Source organism: Pangasianodon hypophthalmus, chromosome 1 (genome assembly GCF_027358585.1).
Source record: "Pangasianodon hypophthalmus isolate fPanHyp1 chromosome 1, fPanHyp1.pri, whole genome shotgun sequence".
Taxonomy (NCBI): Eukaryota; Metazoa; Chordata; class Actinopteri; order Siluriformes; family Pangasiidae; genus Pangasianodon; species Pangasianodon hypophthalmus.
The window spans coordinates 2,504,937-2,531,811 of NC_069710.1; the positions used below are offsets into that span (position 1 = coordinate 2,504,937).

Consider the following 26,875-nt stretch of genomic DNA (forward strand, 5'->3'; position numbering starts at 1 on the left):
CTGTGCACTGGAGTGAGGCATTGTTGTAGCGTAGTGCTGCACTAAATAGGGCGATCACGCTGTGTCTGAATCGTAATGGGTTTGGTGGAATGAAGCCTGGCTCAAACGGATGTTACCTGCCTGTACAGTAATTGGCACTCTGACAGTAAAGCACAAACTGAGTGGGAAGAGGCTGCTGCTTGGAACAGCCTGTGTGTGTAGAGCATGGTGCATGGCTGTTATTATGCAAAAATAATTGTTTTTCTTCTCCCTGATCACCTGATATCCATCATGCATCTAAAAGAGAAAAAAGCTGTTGCTGAATTAAGTGAAGAGTCAGCCCTGATTGTTTATTTGAGTGATCACATTGTGCTCAGAAACACAAATATTTCTGGAGATAATTACATAGAGTGGGTGGACAAACAGTGTGAATTGAGCATGACTATTGTCCAGGCAACACACTGTTTTCCTTTAACCCTTAGAAACCAGGTTTGCCTACAAAGTCACATGCCAAATTGCTTGCACAGGCAACTTTAATGATGCCACCAGAAAGAAATTCATTGTGAAAGCCATAGTCATTATATCCAGCACATTAGCTGTATTAAGCTCTATATCCAGCATGCAGTCTATTCATATGAATAAAATGTATGAAGTAATGAATAATATAATGGCTATTTTGAACACTCAATGCTTTTTACAAAAGCTTACCCAAATCACTACTGATGTCTTTGACATCAATCAATTTTCATATCAGAGATTAGCAATAAACCGTGAAGACAGCTAAGAGGCTTTAATTTAATTATGTTGTGTGCTCCTATAATTATGTTTTGTTCTGTAATATCTGTTTTAATATGGATACTGATCGCTTCTCGCAGTTAGTCAGTGGTGGAGCGCGTACAGAACACATTGACTTTAGGAAAAGTACTGTTACTGTTGTAATAATTCACTTGAGTAAAAGTAAAAGTAGTGTACAAGTAAATTGCTCAAGTAGGAACAAAAAAGTTATCTATATTTTCTGTTTTTTTTTTTTTTTCATTTTCAATAAAAAATCTTTTTCAATAGACATTATCGACATTGCCTGTAATTGACACAGCTAATCCAAAAATGTTCCATTTTCTCTTTTCTTATGTTAACAAACCAAGTGAAGATAACAGAAGTGAACGCCACCTCGATTGTCAGCAGTATATAAAGAAAGATTATGTTAACTGGCTAACTAACTTAACCAAATGCTGTTGAGGTTTTGGTAGCTTGCTAGGTTTGTTAATTCTGTAATGTTAATTCTTACAGTTTTCTAGCTACACAGTTAGCTATCTAGCAAAGATGCACCTTACACATTATGCTGACCATGACCTATAGGTTGTAGCAGTGCTTAGATGGATTTAACACAACAGACAATCGCTACTGAACATCGAAGCGACATCTTAAGTTTACTGCAGAGCTTTCATACTGGTAAATATCAAAAGATCTGGCTAGCTAGTTTAGCTCACTCAGCTAGCTAATGGCTTACCTGACAGTTTCTGCAGGTTTGATGTTGAGCTATGAAATGATAATAAATTGGGACAGGATGCTCATCTGTCTCCATCTCCTCTGTCTCAGACATTGCTGCTGCTGATTAAACATTGTGTAGACTTATGGCAGGAAACTGCTTTATTTTGATTGGGTCACAAAATTGAATTATTTTAAAATTTCAGCTACTCTCTATTAATTAGCTTACAGTCTTCCAGACTAAATTTAGTGATTTTTTTTTTAACAAAAGTAAACTTATTGAATTATACTCAAAAGTACTGTTAGTGAACCATGTACACGAAGTTCATGTAGTTTGTTACTTTCCACCCCTGCAATTAGTTAACTTTTTACTCTAAGATGTCTACGACACGGGTGTATAATCATTTTGATGGTTTCTCTGCTCTAATGTAGCTGATTTAACTATTCAATTAATTGCTCTGGGTTACTGATCAGAAGGTCAGGGATTTAATGCCCTGCACCACCAAGCTGCCACTATAGGGCCCTTGAACAAGGCCCTTAACCCTCTCTGCCTCGGGGGGCTGTATCATGGCTGACCCTGCGCTCTGACCCCAGCTTCCTAACAAGCTGGGATATGCGAAGAAAAGAATTTCACTGTGCTGTAATGTATATGTGACAAATAAAGGCTTCCTCTTCTTCTAATGACTGGGTTTAATAGTCGCGTTTGAGCAAAGAAATCATCCAACTTCCAGCCGCACGTCAGACAAACAGGACTCCTGGTGTAGGCATTTTTGTGCTTCTCTCTTGAACCATTTCTGAATACATTTATGTACTTGACTCAGTCTATGTGGGTCTCCACAGTTCCCTTGAGTAGTGTCTAGATGATTGCTGAGCGTAACGGCAGTCTTCCCAACATACTGTAACACACTCTAACACAGCATGCAGTACTGACCTCAGTGTTTTTAACACCCTTATTTCCCAGTCTCTGCTGTTTTACTGCATCAGGTTTCAGAAGTGAAAATATTGCATGGGTTCCCCTCTGTCTTTAGCCCTCGTTTTCAACCCAACCCCCATACAATAAAAAAGCAAGATGGTGGGAAATGAATGGTTCTAACCTTTCAGGGTAATTCAATATAGTCATCAAATCAGTCAAAACACTATAAATTCCAGCCATTAAACGACTGTGGTTAATGTGTTCTGTTTAAGGCTTTGATCAAAAAAACAGCATGTATAAGTATTTAAAAAAATGATGAAAAGTTTGGTATGAAATGAGACTGATTTTGGTCCTGCAGTATCATATTTACACTGAAGTGCGTCACTATGTTTGTGTTGGTTATCTTTCCTCATTTCAATGTCCAAATCAATTTAGGTAGCTACTGCCTTGTTAACATTTAAAGAAATAGACACATTTGTGTTGAAGCATGGTTTTCATGAGGCTGGGCTGTGCCACATAGATGAAAAATTTTGATCACACACTTATACACACACACACACATACACACACACACACGCACACACTGCCCTGACATGATATGACAGTGTTTGATGGTGCATGACTAATGGACTGGAAAACTGATGACTCAATGCAGTGAGAAGGACAGACACAGGCAGCGTGTGAGCAACACTTCATCATGTGTGTGAGTGTGTGTGTGTGCTGAGGGGTGATGTGTAGATTAAATTCAAGGTTGACATGTGAAGCCATTGTGGTTGCTTGTGCACCAGTATTATTCATATTAGTGAGAACTGTTGAAATTCCCTGGAGTAATTTTCTCCACGTACAGTATGTTCCTGCAAGCTCATTGTGGTGTTATTTAATACACGGTAAATGGCAGAGTCTATACATCTATAATGGGATTGGGTATTCAAGTGTTATAATTTTTGCAGCAAAGTTTAAACTGCTTGACTGAATCTTGCCTCATTTGAGTAGAGTTTCACAAGTTTCATTTGGGCTGGTATTGGCTTCACATGTACACTGTTAGGACTGAACAAAGTCCTGCTTTTACTTTTGATTCTCTCCTTCAATTTACTGTAATATGAGCCTGACCCCACATCTGCCAAAATGCCATGTGATGGCAATTAACTTGATACTGAGTAACTCTGACAAAGAAGGAGCAATGGATGGTGGAATTCCCAGGATTGCGTCTGTCTGGAATATTTGGAAAGCTGATTGAAAAGGCAAGCCTAGAGGAGGAATTTTAATAAAGTAAACTCTCCTTGAGCTATGTGAATGGTATGTGTACATGACCACTTCCTTTCTCTTTTCTGAATTCATAGTGAAATTGATCAAAGTCCTTGTAAGACGATCAGCTTTTAAATCACAGCAATAGATAATGCAGTCAAGTACATTCCTCTACAAAGAGTTATAGAGTTATAGTTTCAGGAAAAGCTCTTTGTCTGCAAAGTAAAAGTGTTAGTACGCTGGCCAAGGCCATAATGAATTTGATAAACTGAGGCGGGACCGTAACCCTGCAGCTCAGAGACATTTCTAATTGATTGATAAGGCCCTGCCTTGTCCTCCACTTTGTTGCCGGGGAAACGGCGCTCGTGCCCAAGAGGGCTCGATCAGTGCTCTGGTCTGAGGAAGCTTCTCATTCTGATGTTAATTCCAGACTGAAGATTGGGAGCGGAAAGTACAGAGCAACCATAGTGTTTCTCATAACAATACAGGACAAAGTCATTCTCGGATTAAAATGGACTGTGGCGGATTTGCGAGCTTCCCGCTGCCTGTTCATATGTAAATGAGAAAGACATTGATTGTTTCCTCACATTTGAATAAGAGGTGTCTGCCCTAGAGGGACTGGGGATTTGGTGGGGCTAATGCAGCAGCCAAAAAATTTACTCTTCATTTGCCTTGTCCTTTTCACGGGTTTAATTTCTTTCAATCTTTAAAGGAAGTTAATGAATCCACATTACAACTTTAAAATAAACATTTTTATTTAAATTCATTCATCTTCAGTAACCATTTTATTCTGGTCAGGGTCGCGGTGGAACTGGAACATTTCCCAGGAACTCTGGGCACGAGGCAGGAATACACCCTGGATGAGAGTCTATCATAGGGCACCATGTACACACACACACACACACACTAATCCACCTACTAGCATTAAATGACCCTAGTGTTGTGCCACCATGCCCCCATTATGAAATAAATATTCACATTTTATATACATTTCATTCTCGTTGATCAGTGAGCTCAGTAATATAACTGAATTTGCATGTTGAATATAGTTAAGTGAAATTTGCATGTGTATGTATATTCATACTAAGATGGAACCTTCAATTATTCATGCTTTGAGAATATTTGAAGGGCCACACAGTTCTGGTGAATAATGTTGTAGTGTAGCTGTTGTGAAATCACAGATGTGAATGAGTCACTGTGGAAGAGTGTGGAATGAAGCACAGATTGTCATTTATTATGTAGGTGGGATGAGCTGGAGAGCAGATTGAGTGTAAGTTCATGTTAGATACATACATATTCTCTCTTAGACACACACTCTTGCGTTCTTTCACATTCTTTCTTTCTTTCTCACCACACTCTCTGTCTCTCTCTCTCTCTCTCTCTCTCCCTCTCTCTCCCTTTGTGAGTGTGTGTCGTGAGAGAGGCCAGAGTGGAGGATGTTGTTAGTCCTGTCTGGCTGAATGTTTGTGTAACTTGTTTATGACATTAAATGAGCGTGGGCCTGACGTTAACAAGCTAGAGGATGGTTTCAGCCTCTGGAGCTGTGCGCTCCTTCTAAATTAAAGCCAGTCTGTTTGTCCCTGCATTCCTGCTGAGATAGAGGGAGAAACAGAGAGAGAGAGAGAGAGAGAGAGAGAGAGAGAGAGAGAGAGAGAGAGAGAGAGATGGAGTGTATGACACATAGAGAGCGAGAGAGAGAGAGAGAGAGAGAGAGAGATGGAGTGTATGACAGAGAGAGAGAGAGAGAGAGAGAGAGAGAGATGGAGTGTATGACATAGAGAGAGAGAGAGAGAGAGAGATGGAGTGTATGACATAGAGAGAGAGAGAGAGAGATGGAGTGTATGACAGAGAGAGAGAGAGAGAGAGAGAGAGAGAGAGAGAGATGGAGTGTATGACAGAGAGAGGCAGAGAGCAGACTTTGACTCAGGTGCTCTGTCTCAGTGTGTGTGGTCTACTGCACTGTGTAACTTATTGGAAAGGTCAAAAGTGAAAGGCTGGTGTAGGAGGAACGCTCTTTAAGCAGGCTTTCTCAGTATTTCGAAAGCCCATTCACCACAGGATTCTGTTATGAAGAACAGCCCACGCTGGGATAATTCCGTCTTTCCAAGCCTAATTGGTAATGCTTAATTCATGCACCTTAACATAGAAAAATAAACAAAATGCTAGAACCTGGTAATCATTACCTTAATGGCAGAAACCTGAGAAAATTTTTAAGACAAATGGACATTATCATCAGCACCCACTGCTGTCTTTCTAATTCGTTTATTTGAAAGAAAGAACGTGAAAGATGTGAAAGAGTGTGTGTCTAAGAGAGAATATGTATTTGTCTAGCATGAATTTACACTCAATCTGCACTCCAGCTTGTCTCGCCTGGATAAATCTGGATAAATATTATATGTTATAATACCAACGCACTGTTCTCCCATTAAGCTGTTTACAGTACAAATTGCATATTAAAATAAAACATACAGTAATACAGTAAAAATACATTTTGAAAGTACAGAATTGTCAAAAACACAAAAATAATCTCTGTGGCATTTTTTTTTATAGATATTACTTTTACACTAAGCTTACTTTACAACATCCTCCTCGTTTGATCCACCATTCTTCCTTAGAAGTGTTAGATGAAGATCTGTTTGGCTTGGATACTTACTGCACCTATCATTGATTCCTAATGTTTACAAAATCTGTTCAGAGATGCACACTGTAATGCAGGGGATTATTGACTACAAGCCCTAATGGCTGCCTCTGGTAGTCTTCCTACAGACACCACAGAGCCATTAGCTAGAGGCTAATGGGCTAATGTATGCAGTAATGGATCCTCAGGTCAGACAGTGTCATGCTTTATAAAAGCTGAATGTAGCGTCAGTTGTGTGTGTATTCTGCACAGTCTGGTCTTTGGGATTTCCTCTGGCCTCCAGGCTTCTGTTGTCCGGAAGGAAGGGATCTCAGCCTTGCTCCCAAAATAGGCAGCATTCTTTCCCTAGCCCCAGGAAGCCCTTGGGTAGAGTGTGATTGGAGTAGAGATGTCTCAGCCCCATGCACAGTGTGTATTGTCGATCACTGACCTTGGGAAAGAGCTAGCATGTATGTATCAGTGTGAGTCCTCTAGATCTATGTGTTATTATCAAGATGAAGAGAATAAGAATGCATTATGAGGCTTGTTAAAAAAATAAAAACAGCTGTGCTGTCAACAATGTGATAAAAATGGATTATGCATAAATGCACACACCTTTGCACCTTGTTCAGAATCACATTTAGCTGAGACTGGATAACTCACCAGTCAGTGCACTAGCAGAGAAGACCTGCAAATCTCTCTCTCTCTCTCTCTCTCTCTCTCTCTTGTTCTCACGAGGGAGGGTGGGGTGAAAAAGAGGAGCAGCCATTTGAAACCCATTTTGAAGTACTCTCCAAGAAATACTAATTGTTTGGTGACTGGAGGACTCTTTAGGGAAATGAGGGCTATCTGAGTGTGCAAAGAGGAGATAATGTGTGTGCACATCACTAACCCTTAAATTGAGACGGCACTAGGGCACTGCACCAGCACAGCCCGGCCTACGGACAGTGACAGGCTGAGAAGCTACAAGAGAAGGGAGGGTGGGAGGGGAAGATTTATCCTCAGAAAATGAGAGGGTGGAGAGTTTAGGAGGAGGGACATAGGCATTAATGGGCTTGATGGACAGATTTAGTTACTCTAGAGAAAATGGGTGAAAATCGGAGGAGGGAAGAAAGAGACACTTGTTTAAATGTGGGTGTTTTAAAGGGATTTTTATAATGTTAAAGACAATTTTAAAAATAGCTCTTTATAATTACCTCTTACACTGAAATTTATTATTTTATTTCTTGTATGGGAGCTTATTTCTTTTAGCATGTCTTACAGAGGCTGTTCCTCAGTATAAAAATGTCCATTACACATTTAAAATTGTGCAAATCAGTGAAAAATAGACAGGTTTAAAGGTGCTGTCTGTAATGTTTAGAAGTGTTTCTAGACCTGTAATCATCATATAAGGTCAAAGACACCTTAGGAAGAGTCTGATTTCCGATCTTGTCATGCAGTGGATTTGGTTTCAGGCTTTTAATTATATGCAACCCAGAAATTAGCTCCACCCTCAGTCGGAGCAGAGCTTACTAGAAGATTCATATGAGCAGCCTCTATCTTAAAGAGATGAACAGGGAAACACTGTTTGCATGGAACATCAACATAAAAATGATGTTTAATGTAGTGTAGTGTTAATACAATTGTCATTGTAGTCATATAGAGCCTTTTTTAAAATAATTTACCAACATATGTGAGAAAAATGTTGATATCCCTGTTGTTTCTGTCTTGGTTTCACTGTTACTATGCCTTTATATTGCCTGTATAAAAGACTTCATGGCTATGTTACAGCTACGTAAAATCTAGCCAAATTGTTAGCTTCAGTCATTAGCTGGCTTCCTAGCTCTGTGTCCAAATTTCCTTAGCCTCGCTCACCTTCCTATGTCCCAAATTCCAGATTAACACACCAGTGGTTTCAACAGATTGGGTGGGGTCATTTGGGTGGCAGGGAAATGCTTGTCAGTATTCGAATTGCTAAATCTTACAACTTACAACTTTAAGTTAATATATACATCCTCTACCATGCAATTTATAAATATTAATGTATATGTTCAAGTTACAGCCTTGTCAACATGTCACAGGAGCGGCATGCTTTCCCCCTGTCACTAACCCCAGCCTGTGTGCTGGGGAGCAATGAGCACTTTTGACGTTTCAAAGGCTTCCCCGTCACGCCTCCTGACATATTACACATGCCGATGTGCTATCGTCTGCCCCCTGACAGCTGCACAAATTGGCTGAAAGAGGTTTCAGAGGCGAGCTCTTTGATCAGGCGCTCTTTTGCTCTCTTCTGCTACTTCTCTCCATCATGCCGTCATGTAGCAGAGACCAGGCCCTGGCTTGCTGTGTAAAAAAGAGCCCATGCTAAAAGAATGCTTTTTCTTCTGCACCACTATCAGGTGTGTGTATGTGTGTGTGTGTATGTGTGTGTGTGTGTTTGTGTGTGTACACATAAATTTATGCATGTGCACTCTCTGTCAGTGCTGGCATGTCAGTCATGTCTGTGTCCATAGTCCCAGGCGCATATTGTTTGTGAATTCCATATGCCAGTCACATATTTGAGTATTACATATGTATGTGCGTATGTGTGTGTGTGTGTGTATATGTGTGTGGTTGGGTGCAGGTGTGTAAGGAGGTGCACCAGTGTGAATATGCTTTTATCCTCTATATATTCTTATGCATAGATATCCCCTTTCTTCATCATTTTCAGATCTTATCTAAATTTCATTAGACCTCCACACCTACTGTATGTCTGGCCTCTATTTCATTTTTCCCGTGTGTGTGTCATATTCGTGAAAACTCAATGCTTTCTTTCATAGCCATAGCCCAAGGCACAGCGCTGTGGGAATAACATTGTTGCAGAGCGTGCCAGTCTTCCGATAGACCTGTCTGTCTCGAGCTGGGGTAATTGTAGGCTGTGGGGAAGTACAGGTAATAGATTAATATCAGGCCAGACTTGCCAATGTGCACCACTGTGACAGCCAATGATTATCACAAATGGAGGCAGAGACGGTACACATACACACAAACACACACACAGAGAAACACACACAGACACAGACACATTAAACAGACTCTACATGAGATGCACACCAGGTAGATATGATTTGACACTCAGAGTCAAGCCTCTTGCTCTTCTGAGGTATAGCAGGAAAATTATATGATTCTTAAAAAGACTTGATTTCCTCTTTGACGTCCGTTCAAAAGGAGAAATTTACTCCCATAACTACCATAGTGTGAAACTACTGTATATTCACAGGAATTTATCCAGGAATCAGTTGTCATTCAAAGCACACATATAAAATGGGTTTATTTGGCTTCAAAGGTACCATAAGCACTGTAATGCATATCATTTCTTGCATTCATGCAGTGAAAAATTGCATGGTATGGAATTTTCTTTTGATGCCAACATATCAGTTCCAATACAAGCCTCTCCCTGTGCTTTATGAGTGGTAAAACAGCTACCTCTGAAGTTTAGTGGACCTACTGTGTATATAGTCATGGCATGGGTTTCATTTATGTTGTATCCCAATGAATATGGCACATACTAGTAAGGAACATTCTAGAGTAATGTTGATATAGTTGCCTTTGGAGAATCATGAGTGCATGTGAGAGAGAGAGAGAGAGAGAGAGAGAGAGATAGAGAATGCTACTGCTTGTATCAATGCACCTTTTGTTTTATTATTGAATTTTAGTACTCCTAATATGTCGAACACTGGCACTATTGTTTTTGATACCGTGTTGTTAAGGCTTTCGTGAGTTAAACTGATTTGCGGTTGACATTTTAGATCATAAGGCTCTACATGCATATGAATGAAGTTACAACACTAGACACGAATGAATGATTCATCATCTACATACAGTGTACAGTATGTACACAGTGATGAAAAGTGCATTTCAGGTTTAGGCCTTCAGTGCCTTCTTTATTGCTTAAAAAACTATTTTAACTTCAATAGTTTGCAGTGTAGACTTTATACATTACAAAGCATTAATGCACAGATGCTTTGAAATAAAAACAGAACATTACCTTTTAATTACCACCAAGAACAGCCACTAATGAAAACAAAAAGAAAAATATATATATATATTTCTTTTTTTTTTTAACTGAGTCAATGATAACAATGGTGCTGATTAGCCATTCTTCCCTCGCTCCTTTCGTTCCATCAGGTCCATGGATAAATCAGGCTGTCCTTCCTCAACTGCAGTAATGTCTTAATGAACACACACACACACACACACACACACACTAATGTGGCTTGCTAGTTCATTGAACTGCTTTAAGGATCTCTCAGCTCACAGATGTGACAATTGCCTGAATGTAAAATTTGTTGCGTAAATCAAGGCCAGCGAGTGTCTAAGCTACAATCAGAAAGTCTTTCCAATAGAGAATAATTGGAAATTAAAATATGATTGGTTGATTCCATTGTTATTTTATAACGATGGTGGGTAATCGGATGTGCACGGCCATGTACACACACACACACACACACACACACACACATATATATATATAAGCCCTGACTGGAGGATTTTCCTGTTGGTGTTTCAAGCTTTTAACCCTTTCATTTCCAACAAAAGCCTAACATTTACAAAATACTATTACATCAATACATCTTGATAAATACAACTCGCATGATGATTGTACGAAATAAAAATGAAACAAAAATTAAAGACAGGCTATCAAGATGATACCAAGTTCCCAGAAATCCTTGGGCCTTCTTTGAATACCAAAATGTCCCTAAATGTTGCTACATATAGACAGGTGTTTAGAGTGTGTGTCTATTCCATTACATTTTTATAATATATGTTAACTGACATCTGCTGTGTCTCTTTTTCTCTTTATCCATTCTCACTGGTGGAACAGCAGTCCTATGCCCCTCCCCCTCCTCCAATGGCTCCACCCAGTCCCAGCACCAATAGCAGCAGCCAGAGTGCAGTGGAGCAGCTCAGTAAAACCAACTTATACATCCGTGGCCTCCCTCCTGGCACCACCGACCAGGACCTCATCAAACTCTGCCAACCGTAAGTCTCTCTCTCTCTCTCTCTCTCTCTCTCTCTCTCTCTCTCTCTCTCTCTGCTTGTCCCATGCCCATTTATAGTTTAAATACAATCAGACACACACATCTCTCTCTTCCTCTCTGACACACACACACACACCCACACATACACACACTCACACATAGACATCCTGTTCCAATGCAAGCAAAAGAAAAGAAAAGAAAAGCACATGGCATAAATGTGCAGAAATTCCCAGAATATCTTGGCCCATATATGGCAGTGAAGGGTCAGCCTCATTAGTCTTGGGAGATAAGTCATTGTGAAACTCTGCATGAAGACCAGAGGGCAGCTTGCATAATCAGTTCTTATAATGAATCATCCAGATATAGTTCTATCTGTTTGGGGAAGGGGGGAGGACTGGCCTGTCCAAGACACGTTCTCCAATAGTTCTAACCCTGAACAGATTTCTCAACAGCACTGCGAATTTCCCCACTGCACTGTGGGAGGGCAAAGCGCAAGGGACTTGAGCTCAAACTTCAGCGGGGTGAATGCAGGATCATTCATGACTGTCAAATTCCTGCTGATCTCTGAGGGCCATAATTTAAGGAATTCATCTTTGCCTTGACCATATCTTCAGTTATGGGCTGAAGTAAAGGGTATACTGAGGGAGCCATAATTCAGTCTGAGTTTGGAATGTTTTTCAAGTTTTGTCTCTGTTAGAATTGGAGTAATCCCTATAATATTAATTCACTGAAACAGGAGGGCAATAGGGAAGTGTAAATTTATGCATATTAGCCCATATTAAGCTGAGCCCAACTCATTTCCTTTCCTCTCTTGTGCTAAGCTGCCTTGCATGGTCATTCCCTCTGTCTCTCTCCGAGGTCCTAATCTGCTTCGGTCCAGGTTTGCCCCAGGCCTGGAGCAGGACTGGAATAAAAAATTCATGGCAATAAAAGTTTCATTAGGTGAGGAAGGCGTGCCAAATGGGCAGTAACATTTTGGAAAGGTCAAAGGGATTCGCCTCAGGGTTCTCATCCTCCATGGCTCAGCAAAAAAAGGGTCCAAAATGACACTTTCCTTTTTCCCATAACCCTACAATGATCTTTGGATGCTGAGCGGGCTTTGCTATGCTCTATTGTAGAGCTTTAAGCTGTTCCCCTTAACATATACACCCACACACACACACACACACACATACTCCAGTGACCCCCTATGTCCTCTAGTGCCTGAATCTTGGTGGCATTGCCGGCTGTGTGAAGTGCTGTTGTCAGGCTGACATTTTGGAGATCTTCTTTTGCGATTCTCAGTGGAAGCCTGGCAGAGACTTGAGAGCCAACACTACAATAGAGCCAGAATCTGAAGGAGAAATCTCAGTGACCTCAGCAGTTTTTACATTTTTATTTTTTCTTTATTCCTTTAAAAAAGATATGAACACAGAGCTGTTATGAATTTTATATGCACTGTATTTTTTAGGACATTGGCACAATAGCAGACTTTTAAAGGCTGACGACTCTGAACCTGAATTGACGCTGAACCCACTTCACTTTAAGAGCATTCCTTATTATGTTGTAAAAAAAAATGGTGCAGCTGCCCACTAGCAGGCTTGTGGGAGTGGGGGAATAGTAGAACTGACCCCGCAACACCCCGACATAGAGGGGGATATCAAAAAGCCTGGAGTGGAATTTTTGTTTTGGGCTCAAACTTCAGTATTGTAGGTAAGTGAAGTCATAAATAAACTAATATTGGCAGAATAAATAGGTTGAGAAACACAAGTTTCCATCGATAAAAATACTGGAGGTTCTCTGAGGAATTCTCTCGCCTTTCAAAGTTTCAAATGATTTGTTCTACTTTTGCACATAGATCTACTGTGTAAAAAAGGAACTAACTGTGATAAAGAAAACCTTTTTACTTTTGAAAGGGTAGGATGAATGTGCTAAGTTTAGGAATGATTTAAGCTAATAAGCTGAACAGAATATTTGTTCATAGGATATTATGACAGAAAAAGATGAGAAAAGTCAGTGGATGGGGTGTACATTGTAATTAATGATAGCGTGTAGTTTTCATAATAAAGGCCTAATGTGACATTATCTATCAACATTAGGAAATGCACCGCCCTCTTTTTTAGAAACCGCTGCAGTGTGTTGGAAATGATCCTAATAATCACTACACTTTCATAACTATGTACTTTTTTTGGGAAAAGTGGGCCCACAGTATACATATGAACAGGCTTCAGAGTTGAATGCTTTGCCACAGCCTTGCTACAGATACACAGCTCAGGTTTAGGCAACACTGAGTTATTCAGACAAACAATATTGAAAACATGCCACAGCCACACCATAAAAGCTCTTATTATGAATTATGAATTTTTAATATGAGCCTTGGGTGAACATGTGCTTCTCATTACATTTGCTTTTCCTCATTATTCATTTACACTTAAAAAAAAGAAACCAAGAGAATAAACAAACTGTTACTTTTCCTTTCTGTGACTTGATGTAATTAATTTAAGCCTCACATATGGAAATGTGATTCTAGATACCGTGAGGGCTTCAGGCAAAGAACTGTATGGGGCCCTTCTGACCGATTTTTTTTACTCCTGACCAATGTTTATTGCCATTATGTTACCCAGATGTCTTATAAAATAATCAAAAATCAATCAAAGAGCCCTTTAAAAGGAGATTGATTTGGTAATAGCAATAATAATATTTATTTAATTTCACAGTATAAATATACATATGCACATGCATAGCCAAGGCTAATCTAGACAATCACTTTTTCACTTTTTCTCCAAAACAATACTGTAGGCTCGTTGGTTGTATTGGGCTCCAAAACAATGAGCTAATCATCTCCGTATGATAACTGCTTGCAATAAAATTGTTTTATTCTGTCATCCTACTGGATAAAACCTACAGCGGTCAGGCACCTTTCCAACTCCTTAACCATGGCTATATTACAGAGGTTTAAAAACAGCATCTTTGTTAATGTATTTTTATTGTCTTGGGTGTTTAGGGGATATATTTTATCACCATGCTCTACTGTATATACGCTACGCAACTCAATTAACACAGAATATCACTGGAAAAAAATAACAAATTCTACCAGGCAAAACAGAAATTATTAACATTATTCTACAAACCAAGTCAATTCTTCTAGCTGCTTGCTTGCCAAAATTGCATTACTTTTTGACTTACTGTACATTTCTATATTTGTTTGTAACTATTTCCTCTACTAACCATCTACCTTCCTCATTCTTTTTTTGTTACGTTTTTCTTTTTTTTTTACTTTTTGATAGAAAAGGCTTCTTCATTTTGACACGAACCTTCACATTCATTTAAACAACCTCACACAAATCACAAGGGCTTTCCTCCTGGTTCTCCGGTTTTCTCCCACCTCCCAAAAACATGCCAGTAGGTGGATTGGCTATGCTAAATTGCCCCTATGTATGAATAAATGTTTGAATATGTGTGTGCTTTGCCCTGCAATGGACTGGTGTCTCATCTTGAGTAAACTATCCTGCTAGTATTATCAGGATAGTCTCTGGATCCACCACAACCCTGACCAGGATGAAGCGCTTACCGAAAACGTACAAACGAAAGAATGAATACCAATTTCAGACATGCTAACTAGATGTGGTACATTGGTGTGTGTGTGTGCGTGCGTGCGTGCAAGGGGAATGTGGTTCTGATTGTTTTGTGAATGTTTAAATACTTTTTTTTGCAGTGGGAATTTCACCACCTTATTTAAAAATATCTGCACATACAATAGAAATTGATTTTTTTCTGCTTTGCTTCCACATTGTTTCAACACTTAGGCATTTTCCCTGAGGCTAGAAAAAAGGACACAAGCACAAGCAAACCTCCACACAGTAATGTACATCTCTCTCTCTTTCTCTCTCTCTCTCTCTCTCTCTCTCTCTCTCTCTGTGTGTGTGTGTGTGTGCGTATGTGCCTGATTGACTAACTGAGTGACTGCAGGAACGTCCCTCATGTGCCTCGCTGCCATGTTGTGAACAGAGCTCTGGGGCCTTTTGGGGGGATCTGACACATAGGCTTCAGAAACACAGAGCCTGTTTCACTCAGCCTTCTTTAACATGCATATTGTTTTCCCTGCTAGTGACAAGACCAGTGACAGGTCAAGGTTCTCACCCGGCTACGAGCCTCTTATTTATAGCATTAGCCTTGTCACTGTTTCCTTCCATGGCGTTGACACATAAGATATCACTGATGTTGGTAGATAAAGCTGTGCTTTCCTAGCTTCAGTAGATTTACACACACTTCACTACATCATAATTTATAATCACCCTGAATTTGGGTTATGGCTTTAGTGTATTACTAAATAGTTTTTTGGACGTTATGCAACTTGTTTTAATTTGGTGTGTGCTTTATCACATTAACTCCTGCTCAGTTAATGATTGTACCACATCACAAATCCATCCCTGTTATTTCCAGTAAGGTTGGGAATCTCTAGAGACCCCATAATTCAATTCAACTTCAATTCACAGTGCTACGATTATAAATCAGTTCTTTATGTGTCTTGATGCATCTCAATTTTTAGATTATATTGTTGACATTATGCTTTTTACAGTGTGACTATTTACTTTTTTTTTTTTTTAAAAAACATAATATAATTTACATACATCATAAAAAACACTAGGTTTAATATATCTGAGCTGTCAGAATGAATTTCTCAACCTGAACACTAACTTTCGTAGTATTTGCACATTAAAAAGAAATTCAAGATCCCATGTTTCACTTTTAGCCTCTTATTGAAACATTCATTCCCTAAACCATTTAGCTAAATGACCCTAGATATTGTTTGATGTGAAAAAAAAGAGAGCTCTGGATAAAGTAATTGATGTTTCATGTAAGTAGTTAACAGATAACAATATTAAATACTGTGTACTGTGTTGGTTCTATGCCATTATTGCACCCCATGTAGTGAGCATATGCAGTACACTATATGGCCAAAGGTGTGTAGACACCTGACCATAACACCCATATGTGGTTCTTCCCCAAACTGTTGCCACAAAACTGGAAGCACACAATTGTACAGAATGACTTTATATGCTGTAGTATTACAATTTCCCTTCACTGGAACTAAGAGGCCCAAACCTGTTCCAGCATGACAATGCCCCTGTGCACAAAGCGAGCTCCATGAAGACATGGTGTGTTAATGTTGGAGTGGAAGAACTCGAGTGTCCTGCACAGAGCCCTGACCTCAACCCCACTGAACACCTTTGGGATGAACTGGAACACTGACTGCACCCCAGTCTCAATAATATTCACATGCATTTGAATACTAAATCTTATACATAATTAAACATGTAGTTTAAAAAAGTTTATAATAATAATAATAATAATAATAATAAAGAACTCTCGCATGCTTTGGTATTTTGTTAAAAAAAATTGGTATTGTTTGGTATTTATTTTTAATAATAATAATTTTAAAGAAGCAAAAGCCTGTTATGACATTTTATGACATTTTATAGAGTGATGCAGAATTGTTCAAGTCTAAGAATCATTTTTCCCTATGATCCCTAAGATCATGTCCTTCATATAATATCTGTAAAAAGATACACATATAGCAATAAAGAACTTTCCATCATATGTTAGCTGTGACTTTCTACCCACAGACACATTGCATTTTCCTTCAAAGGCACCTCGAAGGATCACAGGAATTGATTCAATGAGGCTGCTGTGCTGTTATTTTAAACTCAAGTGCACCAGCTCCTCACTGGCATTCTAACCTGTCCTGCAACAGATGATTGTCTGCTTGTAGGTATCATCAACGAGTGTGTGTGTGTGTGTGTGTGTGTGTTGGGGGGGGGGGGGGGGGGGGGGGGGGGGTGTTGGTTTAATCGCCTTTGTACCATCTCCTTTGCTCTGCTAGTTTCAGAGCCCCCTCCAGAGTGAACAAATCCACAAATATGAGACATATGCTCAACTGTGCACTCAAATGATGAACGCTGTGTCGGACAAGACAGCTGCACTGGTAGCCAATTAAGAGATTCCTCACGCACACCTGGATGAGAGTTGAAAGACATGGAAAGACGTCAGTTCACATCTCACGGCACGAGACATCAAACGGCCCAGCATCCGTGACTGCCCGCGTTCTGGGGAGACATAAACAAGCAGATCAGAGTGTGTGAGGGCCCTCTGAGAGCTATCATTAGCACTTCACACGATGGTTGAGAGCTGTGTACACAAAATACATTTTGGTCCTGGTGATACACAAAATCAAGGGGGAATTGTTCCCAGTCTTAGCTGTCATAGCATGTTGGGCTTAAGAGCGTCATTTTCTTCGTATAGTGTATGAAAATACCAACACACTCGCCAAATTTCACTCACACACCTAATCAATGAATTGCTGGAAGTATGGAAGATCTAGAGCACAGAAAAAATGCTTGCGATGCAAGGATTTAGCAAGGTGACACTGAATTTCCAGTGTTCTTCAAACACCAAGCAGGAACCTCTAGGACCTAAAACAAAAGTCTAGACTAGGAGCTGTCAACTGGAGGATAACAGGCTGGATGTGGACCCAGCAAAGTATTTCAGTGCATTGAACCAAGCACTCAAAAATACTGTTGCCAACCAACATCTAAAAAAAACTGGCTGTAGTTCAACAACTATTTAAAAAAAAAAAATACAGACAATGATGGCTTCTGTTGTAGATCTTCTCACGTATTATTTATCTTAAGGCAGTTTTTATTTCATTCCTGGTCTCTGGATTGAATTGTGAACTGATGACATGGCTTGTTTAAAAAAACAGAAACACACTGTCTAAAGATGATTAGATAGAGAAATATATGTTTACTCTCTCTGCTTCAAGTTCAGAACAGATGTATCTGTCCAGAGACCATGGCATTCGTCAAAAGGGCTAATATGGACCACTAAATAAATAAATAAATAAATAAATAAATAACCACTTCAAATTGATATGTCTTATTTATAGCCATGAACTAATCACTAAGCATTAAAAGGTAACTGTTGTCACTATTTTGTCGTGTTCACTGGACTTGCACAGATTTTCTTTGAATATCCTAGCTCTAGACTTTAACCAAACAGCCCCAGACAGAAACTAAGGATTCACCCTAGTGATCTGAGGGTGGTAACTTCAAATCCCAGGGCTGCCAGAGACCTTCAGCTGCTCAGCTGTGTAGCTGTATCTATTTGATTGTATTCCTCATTTGTAAGTTGCTTTGGAAACAAATGTGAATTGTAATAAAAAGGAGGGAAAAAGAAGAAAAATAAATGAGTAACCCTTTGACAATGCTGTTAAACAAATGTGGCATTTGGACAGAGAATGATCAGTATGAGGGACGGTTAACTCTCCTGACTCATTATAGAAAAGAAGCACCTCTGGGCCCAGGTGGAACTAGATCACAAGAACAAAGTGCTCCTTCTTAAACTGAATTCTGGTTCCCCAAGGATAGGGACGTGTGAAAGGGTGTGTGTGTTTGTGCTGAGAAACTGAGGCAGTGAGGACACTCTGTAGGCATGTGTCTGTGCTCTAGGCATCTGTCACTAACATCTACTCTATTATGACTCGATTAAGAGGTGTTTAGTATAAAAAAGTACAATACTCAATATGATACTTACAAGTAAATCCCTTGTTTCTGTATTGTTTTGTATAAAAGTTCTATAAAATTTCTGTAAAATTTTGTAAAAAATTACAGGATGCAAAGCCACAGTAAACAGCTTTCTTATTTAAGCAATTAATTAGAAATTAATTATATATAATTATTTAATTATTATTTAATTATATATATATATATATATATATATATATATATATATATATATATATATATATAAAGAGAGAGAGAGATTACATCTTCTCCCATCTTCGTAGGTGTTAGATGGACATGCTCTAATTTACTCCCTGAGTGTGTGATTGTGTGTATGTGTGTATGCTGCCCTTCAGTGGACTAAAAGCCCATCCAGGGTGTATTCCTGCTTTGCGCCAAGTGTTGCCATGATAGGTTCAGGATGTACGACGGGCTTGAACAAGTTAAAGCAGTTACTAAAGATGAATGAATGAATGACAATAACAAAGTAACACAGAAAAATTACAACACACAACACTAAATATTCTACATAAAGACAGACATTTACATATATCCAAACGTAAAATGTTTGTACATCGGCTTATGCTTAATAAATCCTGTGATGGCAGAGATTTATAAATGTGTCTTATAAATGAGTTCTTCCAAGTGTCTGTTTAACTTATATTATGGGATGAATGATTTGGATTCTGCAAGTATTATGTATTTACTAAGAATAGAATACCAGAGACTGACTTCTTTGTTCTGGATTTGGTATTTGTTTGGTATTTCTGTTGCATGACATTTTAAAATATGTACACTTATATAGAGAAATTCAAACCCTAGAATATTATTGGTAATGAATTACTAATGATTGGTATCAACACTGCTGTGGATTAGGCATCACAAACAGCAGGAGGACTTCACCAGAACGTTGAACAGGATAAGTGTCACTGTACATTCACCTACTTTATTATAGTCATTAAGATTATATTTTCATCAGCAATGTTAATGAATTGCACAGCATGAAGCATTGCTGCCTCACTGCTCTAGGGTCCCTGGTTTAATCCTGAGCTCAGGTTCTAGTTAGTGTGGGTTTTCTCTGGGTTCTTCGGTTTCCTCCCGCTGTCATGCAGGTAGGTGGATTGGCTACTCTAAATTACCTGTAGGTGTGAATGAGTGTATGAATGAATGTGTCTGGAGTCCCATCTGGGGTGAATTCTCCTACATTGCACCTGGGATAGGCTCCTGATCCACCATAGATTATCTATCTATCTATCTATCTATCTATCTATCTATACTATACTATATGGCCAAAGGTTTGTGAACACCTGACCACCACACCCATATGTGCTTTTTTAACATCCTATTCCAGATTTAGTCCCCCTTTGCAGTTATAATAAGCTCCACTCTTCTGGGAAGGCTTTCCACCAGATTTTGGAGTGAAACTGTGGGGATTTGCCCATTCATCAACAAGAGCTTTAGTGAGGTCAGGCACCGATGCCTGGCAATACGGTCTGGTGCACAGTTGGTGTTCCAGTTCATCCCAAAGGTGTTCAGTGGGGTTGAGGTCAGGGCTCTGTGCAGCACACTCGAGTTCTTCTACTCCAACCTTGGCAAACCTTATCTTCATGGAGCTCGCTTTGTGCACAGGGGCATTGTCATGCAGGAACAGGTTTGGGCGCCTTAGTTCCAGGGAAGAGAAATTGTAATGCTACAGCATACAAATACTTCCTATACAACTCTGTGCTTCCAATTTTGTGGCAACAGTTTGGGGAAGGCCCACATATTGATGTGATGGTCAGGTGTTCACATACTTTTGGTCATATAGTGTATCATTGTAGTTTTTAATTACAATTCTAAAACCCTCCTATTTTCCAAAAAAGCCTCCCAGAGCAGCTCAATGAAAACACCAACTCAGGAATCTGGAGGTCATTTAAAAGACTTTTGTCAATTTGTCTCAAAGCATTAGAGACTTTGAGTGTTTGTTGTTGATTCATTTCTGGCTCAATTCAGGACAATTTTTGAAATGCTTGCTTTTAAGTAGATGTTCAATCACATTACCTCCACTCCTCCTAGGACCAATGTCAGTCTTATAGTGCTCCCAGAGCCTCTCATCGTTTATTCAACTGAGATGTCAGTGTTTTGGCTAGCTCTTGCTTTGTAAGGAGAAATGACAGCAGCTCAAACAGTGCGGTCATGTTTTGTGCTTGTGTTTCTCTCATGTGGCACTGCTGACTGATATGCTGTACGACGTGCAACAAACATCCAAACAGCCTCAATATTCTTAGCGTAAACATCCCAAAATTGTGAATATCTACATGTAAATGGTAAAGTGGTGCATGAACCTGTATTTATGTATTATATATGTAACACAGCTTTGTGGATATTTTCCTCTCTTATTATTGTGCTTTTTTACTGTACCAACAATGTAACCTCATATGATTCAGACATGTAAAATGCCTCTAGACTTTCTTTTTTAATCTGAAGAACTCACCCTAAGTCAAGTCACTAGAGATTTGAGTGGTTGAGATGAATTAGCTGCCATTTCACCGACGTTGGTGGCATGAAAGCCTGATGGGTCGGCGCTGTTCACAGTGACAGCGAAATGATCCCTCCTTTATTAAACGCCTCCGTCCCTATAAAAGTGAAGTAATATACTCTCTCGTCTTACCTGGAGGAAGGAGACACATTAAACATTAATTAAAAGTCACATTGGGAGGGCCTTTCTTATATCAGTTATCCTTTTCTTCTGGCGGATACAGAGCAGATAAGGAACTTTATTACCTTCTCTGATGAAAGAGGGAGGGAAGAAAGGGAAAGCAAGGGATGGAAAGGGAGGGAGGCGATCCTTCACACATCATGCAATACCTGCACAAGCTTATCATTGCTAATGAATTGAAAATGATTTAGCACACTGCGGATTCTTTGCACATTAATGTCTCATATGTCTCTGACATCGATGTGTGGAGACATGTTCTATGGCTAATGTACAGAAATGAAAATAAAACACTTGTGAATTTAATCGTTTAGGGCTAGGGTTTCATACAGTCTGTATGTTCATATGGTCATCAGTTCTGCCTCAGTATTTTTTAATGGCTGGGTTCGGTCCACTCAAATACTTTGGCTCGGTCTACTTCGCCAGTTGCTTCTAATTATTCCATGTGCAAACTGCACCTCCTCTTATGCTTACTTTATCTTCAAAGTTTTTGTTTGGAGACTATGTAAACATCTACTGATAAGCCATCCTTGGTAAATGGTTTAATGAAGAGGAAAATTTGGGTGCATCTCAAACCCTCTTCTCCCCAAAGATAGGATCAAACTTTTTAATGAGCAATGGTCAGAGGAAACATCAATACACTGTCTTTAGCATAAATCTGTGAAAGTGAAAGAGCACACACACACACACACACAAAACAGACCATGGGTAGTTCTATTTTATGTAGTATAAATATAATTTAATTCATGGTCACAATCTCTGGCTTCCTCCATTAATTAAACATAGTCAGCTGTGATATTGATGATCTTAGCTAAAGTTAGTTAAAGTTAAAGCTAGTCTAAGTTAGTCTAACACAAGATGTTGGTTTTTATTGATGGTTCATTAAATCAAAAGCTCTACATTTAAATGTTTTAACTGTTTAGTTGCATACTGACTACGTTTATTTGTTTAAGCTAATTATTCATTCCGTTTTATATTTAGCATTTAATGGAGTAACAGTAATGATCAAAAGTCAGAAATCACAGTCAGGATACTGATAGATTTAAAGGAATACAAAATACACACAGAATACAGGCTTATAATGTACAGCTTATAAATGTACAATAAATCTGTTTTGTTCCTAAAATAATTTCTATTAAATAATCATGATATTATGATAGTTTTGGTAATATTATGACGATTATTTTAGAAGCCCTATAGTACAGTACAGTATAATACAGTAAGGCTTTACAATAAGGTTCATTTATCTGACAGTATTTATTGAATTAGTTAACATGAACAACCCATAAATGTCATTATTATTACACCATTGTGTTAACAAAGTAAGTTGACACATATATGAATTGACTTTTATTTAAACCTTAACTATACACACCTGCACTGACTAGCGTTTATTTAATCCACGACTAAAAATAAGTGCAAATAAATTAGCAAAATCTAATTACAGTATATTCTTAAATGTTGGTAAATTACTGATAAATTACTGCTCTAGGTCAAGTTTCCCAAAAGCATCAAAGCACTAAGATCACTGTTAAATGGTAGAGTTAGCATCACATTGAACACCCTCTCTCCCCTGGTCTCCTGGTGTAAATACTGGAACTTGCTTTACTGGAACATGTTGGTTATTTGGTTTATTATTTAAAAAAAATCAATTAATACAAATTGTTATGTTACTTACATGTAAACCTGAGGTTCATTGTTTGTTAATATTAATTAATGCATTAAGTAATGTCAGCTAAGGGAACCATAAGGTAAAGTGCTACCTAAATATTCTATAATATTATATAATATAGTAAAGAATAGTGTAGTGCAGTATAATAGTATACATATATTTATATTTTTGCTAACACTGTGCTTTTTCTCTTCATCAGGTATGGGAAAATAGTGTCAACAAAGGCAATCCTCGATAAAAACACCAACCAGTGCAAAGGTGAGTAGTGTTACTGAAGTGTTCACTATTCAACTGAAATTGAAGGTGAGCTTGTAATGATTACATTCACTTAAATATGAACATGGCATCTGGTAGAGCAAAATATTCGAGTTAATTAATGTACTGTTCATGTGATTTTCAGCCCCCAGAATTGTTCATGGTGTATGTGAGAGCATCACCTGTCTTCCTGAACTGATAAACGTTTACATGATTTTAAAAGCGGGCTCTCGAGCAGAAGCAGTGTTTGAGTGATTGTAAGGATAATCTTTACAACAGGATGAGCGTTAGCGTGCCTGTCGGAGTAGCCCTTCCAGCCGGATAAGAGTTAGCGTGACTAAAAGGGTTGGCGATGGCATGAAACAGACCAGGATGTTCTCCTGTGTTGATGTACAGCACGGGCCGAGAGGGAGTGTTAAAAATAGCCACAGGGTGAGGGAGGCGTCCAACTGAAATCGATGATTTAGCAGACAGCCTCTTTTCAGGAGACACTCTGCCATGGATGGAATCTAACAACCCAGCTTGCAGCACAATCTGCTGTGGAGTGGAGCTTCTCCAACTATATGTGTGTGCATGTGTGTGTTTGTGCACGCATGTGGTTGTGTGGCTAAAATGCAGTAAATAGTACCATTAAAAATACAAAGTTATTTAAAAAAATATATATGAGCAACCAGAGTTAATTGAATCCACATCCTTATTAGTTATGGTCAAGTTCAATCCAACCAGTACATGCCAGATCACAAGGAAGAAAGAGAGCAGAACAGAAGGAGAGAGAGAGAGAGAAAGAGAGAGAGAGAGAGAGCGAGAGAGAGAGCTGAATCACAGCCTAGAGAAGCAAGGAAATAGAGGAAATCGCTACAGGCTTTAGAGGGCTTCCTCTTCCCAGAGATACCCCCCGCCCAGCAAATCCTCCACCCTGATGGGCCCAGTGCCAGGACTGATGGGAGCCAGGCCCACTAGTAGAGAGCGAAGGGGAAGAGAGGAGAAAAACACAAACAAATCATTTCATTCACACGTTACAGTTCGGTCATGCTTCGCTGACTTGCGTGAATGTGCAGATGTTTTTTATAGCCTCTTTATTGCCATCTCAGAGCTGCCTTACCTGCCCTAGGTAAGAATTACGTTCATATAGGGGCTAGTTAAGGACAAACTCTGAATTTTATAACCAGTGTCTTAGGGATTTTTATCATGAACACCTCGTCATGCTCTTATTTCTTTGTTTGTTTGATATCATTCTTAATTAAATGCAGCTAGTGTATATATTATATTATAGTTGTATAAAAATTAACTTCTATTGTTTATTAAGTAAAAATTTACTCTGTGATTTCACCAAAAGTCTGATTTGAGCTTAAAATTGATTCCTAGGTTTGTTATTCAATTCAACATCTACATTCCCCTTCCATAACATGAAGCTGTTTGGAAGGTTTGCACGAATTGCAGATGCTGAACTTTCAAACTGTCATTAGAATTACAACTGGAATCATGTATTGTGTTTAGATGAGCTCAAAATGTAACTTTTTAGTCATGCACACCATAGCCATATTATGTGAAAACAGGGACGACATGCAAGGAAAAGCACCTGATACCCCACTGTTAAATATGGAGGTGGATAAGTGATGCATTGGGGTTGTTTTGCAGCTAGTGGCTCAGCAACTCTTGTGCAGATTGATGGCATCATGAATTGCACTCAGTACCAGGGGATACAAGGCAAAGCCTGGTTGCCTCTGCCAGGAGGTTCAGACTTGGCCATAGCTGGCTTTTCATCATGAGCCTGAGAATAACAGAATTAATAACAGAATTAATACTTATGTAAATATGAACTAATGATAAGTTAAGGCACATACTAATCATGAACTAATGAAGAGCTAACCTTAACTACGACGTGAGTCTTATGAATTCATGTGTGAATAACGACTGCCTTAAGTACACGTTAGTAATGATTTAGTTAATGTATTAATTAACACATAGGGGTAAACTAAATCAAACATGCTCTATAAGAAAGAATATGAATTAATCATGCAAACATCAATGAATGGTGCTGGATTACTTTTATAATTTATATTGATCCTCTTTATCGAACGTAGAAAGATACACTAATAATGAACGCCAATAATTTCATCTCAACTTGTTGCAGCATTCTCCATCCATTTCTCTTCAAATCCCTCTGTAGTACTAATACGTGCTCTGGGTAGCTCGGGCCCGGGGCACTGCTCCTTTTTCCACAAGGGTGAAATGACTAAACTAACATTTATTCATTTAGCAGACACTTTTATCTATTAACATTTAAAACCAGTGTTCTACAAGATTAATTTCCATTGTTTTAGTGTGAGAATGATGACGCAAAATGGGTTGAGATGAAATTATTGGTGTTTATTATTAGCGCGTCTTTCTACATTCGATAAGGCGGATTGATGTAAATTATGAAAGTAATCCAGCGCCATCCGATGATGTCCGTGTAAACAGCAAATTATTTTACATTTACATTTACATGTAAGGCATTTGGCAGATGCTCTTATAGAGCAGCTTACAGAAGTGCTTTGAAGTCAATCAATAAATACATCCTGATACTTGTTCGCTAGGTCACAGACTAAGAATACCAACAGTCCAAAAACTGAGGTAACATAGCAACAAGCACTGAGACAATACAAAGTTTTCTCTTTTTCTTTTTTTTTCAAGTGCTAATTTAAGTACTTTAGGAAGCGGTAAGTCTTTAGACATGAAGAAGACTGCCAGTGACTCAGCTGTTCGGACATCTAGGGGAAATTTATTCCACCACCTAGGTGCCAGACTACAGAAGAGTCTCAACCCAAATTATTATAAGAGTCTTGAAGCAAATTATATAAACAGCTTGACATTACAGATGTTTAATTCATATTCTTTCTTATAGAGCATGTTTGATTTAGTTTACCCCTATGTGTTAATTAATACATTAACTAACAAACGTTACTAACATGTACTTAAGGCAGTCGTTATTCACACATGAATTCATAAGACTCACGTCGCAGTTAAGGTTCGCTCTTTATTAGTTTGTGATTAGTACATGCCTTAACTCATCATTAGTTCATATTTATATAAGTATTAATTCAGGTATTAGTGCATTGTTATTCATTGTAAAGTGTTACCCATTGCTTAAGAAAATCAATTTCTTAAGAACACAGTATGTTGTGATAAATAAATTATACAGGTTCTTGCGTATAAATATATACTCTATGTGTGTCTTGAATATGTTTATATGGTGAAGCCACTCAGGGTATTGTATTTTTAACATCAAATTTTTATTAGGAAATCTATCTATCCAGAAGGAACTTTTAAAATATCAGGTGTGTAGTGTCTGTCTGTCTGTCTCTCTCTCTCTCTCTCTCTCTCTCTTTTCTCTCTCTCTCTCACACACACACACACAAACACACGTCTGTTTTCTCTACGCTGAAGCTTTGGTTTCTCTCTGGCTCATTTCTATGTGGTTTAAACTGGGTGTA

The 26,875-nt window shown here is 38.7% G+C and overlaps 1 protein-coding gene across 2 annotated transcripts in view; it reads left to right on the forward strand.

Annotated features, from left to right (window-relative positions):
* The window catches only part of rbms3 (RNA binding motif, single stranded interacting protein), a 129,175-nt gene that overhangs the window by 17,327 nt on the left and 84,973 nt on the right, over positions 1–26,875 (forward strand). The window contains exons 2-3 of one of the 2 annotated variants that reach the window (XM_026914446.3): positions 11,083–11,237; positions 23,344–23,402. In XM_026914446.3, the coding sequence (XP_026770247.1) occupies positions 11,083–11,237; positions 23,344–23,402 (214 nt within the window). Of the gene's footprint in view, positions 1–11,079; positions 11,238–23,343; positions 23,403–26,875 lie in introns of both variants that reach the window. The other variant, XM_026914445.3, reaches the window with a different exon arrangement.